At 35.5% G+C, this 11462-nt stretch overlaps 1 protein-coding gene across 1 annotated transcript; it reads right to left on the bottom strand.

Annotated features, from left to right (window-relative positions):
- Positions 1–6300: 6300 nt before the first annotated feature.
- EMWEY_00013650 (TCP-1/cpn60 family chaperonin, putative) lies at positions 6301–9880 on the bottom strand (the record flags this gene model as incomplete). The annotated part of the gene is made up of 10 exons (XM_013477191.1): positions 6301–6392; positions 6735–6837; positions 7038–7110; positions 7335–7461; positions 7734–7860; positions 8107–8274; positions 8534–8665; positions 8767–8864; positions 9140–9223; positions 9823–9880. The coding sequence occupies 10 exons, from the start codon at positions 9878–9880 to the stop codon at positions 6301–6303; spliced, it is 1062 nt and encodes a 353-aa protein (XP_013332645.1).
- Positions 9881–11462: the final 1582 nt, after the last annotated feature.

Raw genomic sequence — 11462 nt, 5'->3', positions numbered from 1 at the left:
AATGCTGCTGCTCCTGCTGCTCCTGCTGCTGCACCTGCTGCACGTGATGCAGCTCTAGGTAACATAAGATTAAGGGCCTCCAGCTGAGACTCTGCTGCACCATCATGAATACCAGTAGAAGCAACAGCAGCAACTGCTGCAGCAACAGCTGTAACCTTCTCTAAGGAATGGGGGTTGCGGTGTTCGCAGGTAGACGTGTGCCGACAGCACCAAGGCTGCTGCTGCGGCAGGGTATCCTTGGGGCCCCCAGGGCCTTCTTCAGGCCCTCCCATCATTAAAATAAGAATATAAAGGGGTAATCAATTGATATAAAGAAGAAATTCAATTCCTTAGATACTCAACAAGAACAAATGCCGCAGCTTTCCTTCTGAAATCAAGAGAAACGCCGCCCCGCTGCCGACCTGCACGCAGCGGAAAGCAGCGGTAAAACTCTCCTCTTTTGTTCCGATTTAAGTTTGCAATAATATAAAGAGTTATGTAAAGAGTTGTTATTCGAACAAACAATAAGAGGACATAAGAAAGCCATTAAAATGAGGTGAGCGTTGGCGGACAGGAAGACTGGTGACCGACCACCAATGACTCCACTTGCCTGCTGTATTTTTGCAGAAAACGCAGTTTTTATCTTCTTCTGTTGATTTATTTGTTAGTTTTGTTTTATTATTTAATAAACAAAATAAGCAAATACTAAGGAAGACGACTGACTGGCGGGTGACCGTTGGATCTATCGAAGCAGGATTCTTCCACTGACATGCAGTCACCTGCAGATATAGGAATAAGATCTGCTGCCTCCTGCTTAAGAATAAGGGTACAAAACCCTTGAAATACCTTTTCAATATTCCTTCATGCAAGAAAAGAAGAAAAATGAAGAAAAAAAGCCACATTTACCCCAGTAACGCGTTAATGGAGAAGTTGCAAAGATGGCTGGTGCTCCGCTTCCTTGGGCACGCCAAGAAAGCGGCTGGTGTATGCGCAGATAGCATCAGAAAGAGGAAAGCAATTACATTTTTAATTAAATTAAATACAATTAAATGTTTTTATTTCAGTATAATTGAATTTCAATTCAAAAAATACAATTTAACAACAATAAATAGCGCAAAAGGTGAGCACCACATACAACACGTGAGCGGTCGGTGCCCGACGGCAGCAGTATTGCAAGAAGGAATAAAATTAGATAAAAAGAGAAAAAATGCAATTAAAAAGGTTTATAAGAAGAAATAAATGTAAACAAAAGGGATTTTATTGTCTGTCTATGCAAATAAAAGAAGAAAAGATGAGGAAGGGGATAGGAGGACCATTCATTGAACTCTGAACTCTAAACCCTAATATCGTAAACCCTAGAAACCTAAAACCCTAAACCCTAAACCCTAAACCCTTCAAAGCATAACCAAGAACAAACAGACCCTCTAATATAGTTATAATACCAACCCTCTGTCTATATTCATTAACTAAATTAGTAAATAAATAAAACCTTTTCTTCTTTGTTTGTTTAATGCAATCGCCTCTTTTTATTGAGGGTTTCCTTTTGTCTAGTTGTTGCCTCTAAACAACTGTGGTAGAATATTACGTTAAATAATATATTATTATTATTATTATTATGTTATTATTATTTATAATAATAATAATTAATATTAATATTACTATCTATGTTGTTACTAACAGCGACAGAGGATTATTCCTCTCTGCGCATGCAAATAGCTAACAAAACGGACTTATCTGCTGCTTCAGCTAAACCCTAAACCCTAAACCCTAAACCCTAGGCTGTAGGTGAATGTGATTAATCTTTCTAAGATAATAACGGGGTGTACATACACCTGATGAAGACGAGAAGAAAACGTTTATTATCTGCTAAGGGGGATATCTGCGGGTAAAGTTGCTGTTGCATTAGCTGCTGCTGCTGCTGCTGTTGTTGCAGCAGCAGCTGCAGCATGCTCTGGTGGTTCTGCATTAGTGAGCAGCAGCAGCAGCAACCTAGCAGGGAAGTACATAAGATCCATCCCTGCTATACTGCATGCAGCAACAGCTAATAATATAAATAACCACAAGCCCCATAGAGCAGCAGCAGCAGCAGCAGACCTAACTTTCCCTATAGTTAGATACCCTAATGCAGACACAAAAGAATATCCCCATACACCGTAGCACTGCAGCACAGCAGCAGCAACACGACGTATTATACTAGGCAGCAGCAGCAGCAAAGGCTGCAGCAATAAAGGTAATACCTGCGTATACACCCCGTATACAAACCAACCGTTACAGTGTAAATCAAAGGCATACGCAAAATCAAAAGATATGCTGCTGCTGCTGCTGCTGTTGTTGCTGCTGCTGCTGCTGCTGTCGAGTTCCGTCGATATACCACTTGGGCTGTTGCTTCTGCTGCTGCTGTTGCTGCTATCAGCAGCAGCAGCAGCAGCAGCATTAATTTCTCTATGATGAAAGAAGAAAGCAAGAGGAATAACAATAAAAGCAGTAATAATAAATGCAGCTAATGGTGCAGCAGCAACAGCAGCAAAAGTAGCAGCACCAGCAGCTTGTAATGCAGCAGCATGTCCAATTCCTGTAATAATAAGGAGCAGCAGCAGCAGCAACAAGAATGCAGGATCCTCTCTTGCACAAGACTGTTGCTGCTTCTGTCTTAAGGATACAAGACTATATAAACGATGAGGATTCAGCAGCAGCAACTTACATTGTGCTGCTGTATATTGAATATCTAATTGAGAGGGACGAAGACAACGACGTAAATAACGACGCCATCTATTGCTACTATGACGAGCTATATGTAATGGTAAACAGCCATTTAAGCTCCCCATCCTGATGCTCCTGCTGCTGCTGTTGCTGCTGTTGCTGCTGCTGCTGCTGTTGTTGTTGTTGTTGCTGCTGTTGTTGTTGTTGTTGTTGATGCTGCTGCTGTTTATTTTGATGATGATGCTGCTGATGCTGCTGATGCTGCTGTTGCTGCTGCTGGTGGTCTGTATCGTCTTCTGATGCCACTGGCCATCAATGTGCCACGATATCACTCCATTAGGTGCATGCAGATGGAAGAAGAGTAGCAGGAAGAACAGCAGCAGGTGCAGCAAGAGAAGCAAGAAGGATGATGCGGGAGAGGAAGAAGACGCTGCATGAAGAAACTCGCCTACAGAAAAATCGCCGTTTTGTGTCCTGCTGGTGTATGCATGCGTTTTTTAGTGGTTATACACCGGTAACAACTCTGCTTATACACCTGAGATCGTGTGCAATAGAGACCGTCTTGGTCCTCTTTACGGCTCAAATAATCTTTAACAGCCCTTATATGCCTCTTGTAGATATTAGTTAAAGAAAAAGAATAGAAAAAAGGGGAAAAAAGGCGTTATGAGGCGGCCACTTGCCGTCATTTCGCCGAGACGATACGCGGCGGACCACAAGAAGGCGCACGCGTATCCACTGCGGGTCGATCTTGGATGTTTTTATGATTAATTTAAAAACTTCATGAAGGTATAAGAAAATAAAAAAGAAAATAAAGACTTTTTTATGCTGATCATTGCAGCTTTCCCTCAAAAAAATGGATAATTCATGAGTCGGCTGCGCGGCAGCGGCTGGTCCGGTCTGAGGTGTACAGACACCTCAATGCTTCCGCAGAAAGCGCAAAAGTTGAATAAATCATCACAATTAAAAAATGTAGTTTTTTCTTCCTTAAAAAACAGGCGTTGAAGGAAGTTGGTGGGGCGCCGACTGGAGAGAGGGAGAGGGAAAGTAAGCAAAGAGAGAAAGCACACAATAATTATAGCCGTGCTTCTCCTTTCTGCTGCATGCAATAATAATGCAGCACTTTTATTAATATTCCTCACGAATTTTCTTCTCTTTTTCGTGTTTTTTCCTCTTTTTTTCTTGCAATTGTCGTCGTCGGCTGCTGCAGTGCATGCAGACAGCCAAGAAGCAGCAGCAGCTTCATATATATCACGCGCAAGCAGCATAAAGGAGGAATTCTTCTTCTTTTCTCTTTTTTGCATGCATTAAAAAGACTTTTTAAATAAAATATAATTAAAATACAAATACTTTTTCCTGCTTTGTTTTGTGTGCCTCTTTTTATCTCTATAGTACCTTACCTCACGGCTCTAGTTAATATGTTAATATGTAGATATAAATACAAAAGAAAGAAGGCAGTTAAGCAGCAGCAGCAGCAGCAGCAGCAGCAGCAGCAGCAGCAGCCTCCCTTAGTAACAATTCAATTATATAATTATTCATTAAGAGAATTAAATTAAATAAATAAAAAGAAAGCAGTTACCATTTTGTTTGTAGTGTATATACATAATATTGTTATATAATAAGAGGGATACACCGCAGCATCTTTTCTTATTAAGTTGTTGTTATGCAGCAGATAAATAATAATAAAGATAATAATTAACTAAATAATAGTATATTACTTCCCTTCCCCTTTATTCAGGTGTATATACTAATAAAGATATATCCCTTTTCTTTATAATATTATAAATAAAATACATCTTCTTGTTTCTCCCCTACAAACAAATACAAGAAGAAATCTTTTCGGGTGTATGCGCAGACACCGTAAACACTTATTTTATACAAATAAGGCCCTATAAAGGCCTAAACCCTAAACCCTAAACCCTGCAGCGATTGTATATTGTGGTGTATATTCACTACACTACAATCGCATGCATCCAACCGGGTGTATGCACGCATCCCTTAACAACAACAGCAGCAGCAACAGCAGCAGCTCTACACTTTTAGCTGTATATACGCATATACATATATATAGTTATATGTGTGTTTATATGTAATTGTCTGTAGATGCATGCATACGCATATAAAGCGCTATATAACGACGACCTCAGCAAACAAATGCCTCTAAGAAGGAGAAATATGTCGAAGAGGAAGAACTATTTAATAAAAGAAAGAAAAAGAAAGAAAACAACTTTTATTTATTTGTGTCTATGCTCGGGTGTATAGGGAGCTTTGCATTTTTGCGGTGTATGCATGCATACATACATACATACACCGCCAAATATAAAGTTCCTCCTTTATCCTTCTAAAAGACATTTAATTGTATTTAATTAATTTAATCAATTAATTTAATTAATTAATTAATTAAATTAATTAAATCTTAATTATATTTACTACAGCGGCAATACCCAACAACCGCCGAGCCAACCCCTCAAAGCCCCACAGACAAAAGTGCATGCATACCTGCATGCACACATAGATGCATGCATGCAAAGACGCATGCATGCACCTTTACATGCATGTATAGGTGCATGCACGCATGCACCCTTTACATGCATGCACGGTCATATGCATGCACGTTTATATCCATGCATGCATGCATGCATGCATGCATGGATATATCCCTGTAGAAGGTATGGATCTGCTGCTGTATTATTGTTTGGGGTGTATGTGCATATACACCCCAGTACTGATACCCCTGCATCTGCATGCATAATAATAAATAGGTTAATAAATAGTTAATTAAGACGGCATTTTTTTTAAGAATAATAAATAAAATAGATATAAAATAATATAAAATAAAATAAATAAAATAAATAAATAAATAAATAAATAAATATAATTAATCCCTTTCTTTCCTTTCTGGTTCAGGAGCAAGACGAATAAAATCATCAATACGTAGTATAGTAATTGCTGCCTCTGTAGCAAATTTAAGACTTTTTATCTTGGATATAGTTGCCTCTACTATTCCTTTATTAATAGAGGAGCATAATTTATTATTAATAAGATCTAATCCTTGTAATTCATCAACAGCAGCAGCAGCAGCAGGTTTAGCAGCAGCAGCAGCAGCAACACCACCACATTGTTGCTGTTTTGCATGCGCAGCACGTAATCTAGCTACTAAATCGCATGCATCTAGTGCTGCATTTAGGGCTAGCTGTCTAGGTATAATAAGTAGCGCCTCTGCAAATGCAGCAACAGCTAGCTGCTCCCTGCTGCCTAGTGTACGAGCAAAATCCTCTAAATATACACTTAATGCTGCCTCTGCTGCACCACCACCTGGACATACACTGCAAGAAGATAAACAACGACTTAATGCACATAATGCATCATGTACAGATCTCTCTACCTCATCCAACATATACTCATTTGCTCCCTAATACACACACACAAAAAAAAGAAAAAAAAACGAACCCTAAACCCTAAACCCTAAACCCTAAACCCTAGAAACACGAGGAAGACAAACTACTAACTGCCATTATAACCCATCATATTAAAGAATAAATAACGACAAAAAAGTAAATAAATACATTTATAGGTTTATATTTATATTTATTTATTTATTTATATTTATATATTTATATTTATTTATCTTACCCTAAGTATAATAGTAGCAGCTTTATTAGCTTTACATCCGCTAAAGAATAGATAATCCCAATCACCAACTCTTTCTTCGCTAACTTGTGCACAATAACCAAGACAAGAAGGATCAAATACTTCGTCTCCTTCTAATGTTGCCATTGTTAGACAAATAGTTCCTATTTATTCATAAATAAAAGAAAAAAAGAAAAAAAAAGGAAAAATATAAATATATATGTATGCATGTATACATATAGAATACATGCAGCAGCAGCAGCAGCAGCAGCAACAGCAACAAAAGCAAAAACAGCACCAAATAATCCACATATAATGATGCATAATATCTATACACGCAAATAAAGCAACAGCAGCAGCAGCAGAATTAACACCTGCAACTACTACTAATGCTGCTGCTGCTGTTGCTGCTTCTGCTGCTGCTGTACCTCCTGTAGCCTTTGCAATTCTGCGTAGATCTTTCTTGGATACTCTTCGTACTGCCAATGCGCCCGCCTCTACGAAGTACTTAAGGCACATATCATCAATACCCTGCAGCAGCAGCAGCAGCAGCAGCAAAGGGAAAAAGAAATAAATAAGTGGTTAATATTTATTAAGTATATAATATTCAATTAATAAGCAACAATTATATGGATGTATATAACCCCAATATATGGAAAAAGGTTGCCTATACACCCGAGCTGCCTATACACCCGAGCTGCCTATACACCTGAAAGTTTGGCGTTACGCACCTGAGTAGTAATGATGACATTTGCGCCTGATTGTAAAATTAACTTACAACGCTGACGGGCTATGTCCTTCTCCCTGCATACACAACAGAACACAGCAACCTTGCTGCTGCTGCTGCTGTTGCCACTGCTGTTGCTGTTGTTACTGCTGTACCTGTTGCCGTTGCATTTGCTGCTGTTGTTGCTACTGTTGTTGGTGTTGCTGCTGTTCCTACTACTGTTGCCACTGCTACTATTACTACTGCTGCTGCTGTTGCTGCTGCTGTTGCTGCTGCTGCTGTTGCTGCTGCTGCTGCTTACTGTTGTCTAATTTTTTCTAGATCTTTAGGGTCGTTGACCTCAATAGAGATACCCAATTGCATGCGATGCTGACGGAAGCCAAAATCTACAAGAGCTACTTTTGCATCTTTTACCACCATAGGCATACCTAAATAAATATACATATATACATATATATACATATATTTATATATTATATTATATAATTAATTTATTTATAAATATTTATTTATTTATTTATTTATTTATTTATTTATTTTATGATGTCCTTGTTGTATTAAAGAGCGAAATCATCAACAACTTAATAAGACATAAAATAAAACATAATAAATAAATTAAAATAAATGAATAAATAAAGCAATTAATTAATTAATTAATTAAATTAATTAATTAATTAATTAAATTAATTAATTAATTTACCTTGTGCTGCCCTTGATGTCTTAAGAGCAAATCCATCAACAAGAACAGATTCCTTAAAACTTTTACCATGAGTTTTTAGTATAGATATTCCCTCTACTGGATAACGTATATCTCCTCTCTCTGTTATCTGTATATACATATATTAATATACAAATATATTTATTTATTTATTTATTTTATTTATTCTATTTATTTATTTATACAGCTGCTCCTGCTGCTGCTAATGCTGCAGGAGGGTTTGTGGCGGTGGTTTTGAAGGGTTTAGGGTTTAGGGTATTTGTTAGTATATTCAAGATATAACGAATAAATAAATATAATTAACTAAATAAATAAATAAATATAAATAAATAAATAAATAAATAAATAAACTTACCATTTTAACAGATTGAATAGCATTAAGACAAAGATTAGGGAAGAAATCCTCATCTGCCCCTATAAATTTAGATGCTAATGATGTCTTAGCAACATTTAGTATTAATTCTTTTGTCTCTAATTTATTTATATCTATACTTAAATTATTCTTTAAATAACGAACACATTCCTGTATAAAAAAAGAAAAAAACAAGAAAAAGAAAAATAGGAAAAGAATGAATAATTATATGTATATGAAGAAAAAAGAAGAAAAAAAAAGAAAAAGAATGAATAATTATGTGTATATAGATATATTAATAATAATAACCCTAATCCCCCTCACTTCTCTCCCTATATAAATATAGATTGTCTATTATATTATTACGGGTATTAAGGGTATCTAGGGTTTAGGTAGGGTTTAGGGTTTAGGGTTTGGGGTGTATAGTCACCTTCATAGCCAACTTATAACCAGCGATGACGGCTGTTGGGTGTAAATCATCTCTTATTAATTGCATAGATAAACGCAATAATTCAGAGGCAATTAGTACAACAGAAGTTGTACCATCTCCTACTTCTCTATCCTATACAACAGCAACAGCAGAAGAAGCAACAAATAAATAATAATTAAATAAATAAATATAAATAAATTAATAAAAATTAAAAAAAAAAAAAAAAGACTTACTTGCATGTCTGATAGATCAACAAGAACTTTTGCTGCTGGATGTTGAACTTCTAGTTGTTTAAGAATTGTTGCGCCATCGTTAGTCACTGTCACCTCTCCTATAGGAAAAAAAAGAGGAAAAAAGAAGGAAAAGGAAGAAAATAGAAGAAAAAAAAGGAAATAAAGGGAGAAGGAGGAGGGGGAAAGAAGTAAACAACTAAGAAAGACATAGAAGGAGAAACAAGAAACAGAAACGAACTGAATAGAGGAACAGAAAGAATACAAGCTGCATAAGTGGAGGTGTCGCTGATCCACAAGAAAGTTGAAGACTTTGAGGGTTTAGGGTTTAGGGTTTTGGAGTTTAGGGTTTAAATGAATTAAATTGAATAATTACCAATATCATCAACAAGCATTTTATCTAATCCATGAGGACCAAGAGAAGATCTTAAAACATTTGCCACAGCCATCACGGCCGCCACTGAAATCGCAAAAATGCAGAAAAAAAGGAAAAAGAAGCTGCCTATACACCCGAAGTTGCCTATGCACCCGAAACTCCGATGTGGAAAGGAGATGAAAATTCACATTTCCCGACGCCAAATACCCGTCTGAAGGACCTTATCATTCTTAGGAATATATTTATTCTTGTTTTATAAATGAATTATCGACAGATCGCGAGTTTTATTGACAAATAAAGCATTTGCAAGACTGCTGTACGAGGCGGCACAATGGGTGTGTGCCTGCTGAGGTGTATGGATATTCCGCTGTTTTCTTGGTGATTAAAATGTCTTAAATATAAAAATAATTCATCAGAAGATTTAATTTCAACAAATTACTCAAAGATTCGACCTGGGGGCCCCTCCCCCCTGCCATGCATGCACCTTTGCCTAAGGAAAGATATTGCATCATTGCCGCTCTAATTGGAATAAATATCTTTTGTGATGAAGTTTATAACAAAACAAAGAGGAGAAAGGTCTAAAAAAGGAGTTAAAAAGGTTGAAAAGAAGGAAAGAAAACACCACCACACCCTGCACCGCCTCCTGTATAATAATATATATTTATTTATATATGCACGCTTACCGTTGGCGGACCTGACGTCTTGGCCACTTTGCCTCTCTCCAAAGATTGCAAGAGTCATTTTATTTTTAATTAATAAAAGAAAACAACAAAAAGAAGATCATAAAAAGATCTTTTTGTCCTTTTTTCCTCTCCTTATCCGCAGCTGACGACCCCACCCATTGCTGCCGCCCTACTTACTAGACAAGGACAACAACAACAGCCAACAGCAGCAGCAACAAGCCCTCAAGGGAAAAAAGCCCCAGTATAAATATAATTATATATTTTTACAATTATAAATAAATTATTATTATTTATATATTATTTATTCATTTATTTATATATTTATAACAATTATAACTCTTATTCCCCTGTCTTTCTCTTTTTTCCCTCTTTTTCTTGTTTTTCCTATAGTCGTCTTTTTCTTGCATTTCTTTCCTTTTACCTCTACTATACAAATATTCCATTAAAAGAATTCATTTTTATTCTTTATTCTTTTTCTCTTTTTTTGTTTAATGCACGCATCTCTTACTTCTTATTTGTTATATTATTTCCCTTTGTTAGCAGCAGCAAAGATATTCTTTTATATAATTAATATTGTATATATTACCCTTTCCTTAGGGAGAAGGAGAAGATGTATATATATACAATAATATATAAAAATCTAACTTTATATATTCTTATTTATGATTTATAATTGTTAGTAAGGGCAAAAGGGAAGAAATAATTAAATAAAAGGACAACAATATATAATTATTATCTTTTGTGTATATTATTCAGGTGTATGGGCAGTTATTATGTATATTGCAAGATAAATTATGTATTAAATATCCCTTTCATTCTTTTTATAAACAATTCTTTGCATGCAAATAAAATTAATGGGGCTTTGTTGAGCATGCAACAATACATGCATAAATACTCTCTGTCTTTATACATTGTTTATTCTTCCTTCCTTCTTCTTTTCCCTCCTTTGTTTACTGCACTTCCTGTTAACAGCCCCACAAAGGGGAATTATCCTTTATATACACCAATGCATGCATGCATGCATGCATGCATGCATGCAGCAGAGTAGCCTGTGTTGCATGCAGCGTCAATACCCATAATGCTGCATGCAGGCATTAGTAGTATAGGTAGATATAATTATATTAATATATTATATGTAAGTATTATTGTTGCATGCATACATAAGGAGGCAAAAGTTCCTTATCTATATAAGAAGACAATTAATATAAATAAAAATATCTATACAAGTAATTAATTGGCGAATATTTATTTATTTATTTATTTATTTATTTTATTTACTTATATATTTATATATTTATTTATTTATCCCTTTTATCTTTATGCGTGCAAATATAATTAAATGGTGAATCTCTTACCCCCCTTATTTATTATTATTAGCTAGGTTTATATTAATATATTAATAAGGATAAAGTTTATATTAATATATTATTAATATTATTTATTTAATAATAAATAATAATAGTAAATAATATTATTTATTTAATAGTAATAATATATTAGCTATAATAATATATATATAAATAAAAACCCTAGGGTTTATAAACCCTTGAGTGTTTTCTTCTTTATATATAAGATAAACCCTTTTATGCCTAGTGTATATACACCGCAAAACCCTAAAGGATAATTAAATAAACAATAAA

This window comes from Eimeria maxima, genomic scaffold, assembly GCF_000499605.1.
Source record: "Eimeria maxima Weybridge genomic scaffold, Emw_scaff101, whole genome shotgun sequence".
In the NCBI taxonomy this organism is placed as follows: Eukaryota; Apicomplexa; class Conoidasida; order Eucoccidiorida; family Eimeriidae; genus Eimeria; species Eimeria maxima.
The sequence above is the reverse complement of the archived record's forward strand: the minus strand, read 5'-3'. Positions and strand labels throughout refer to the sequence as shown.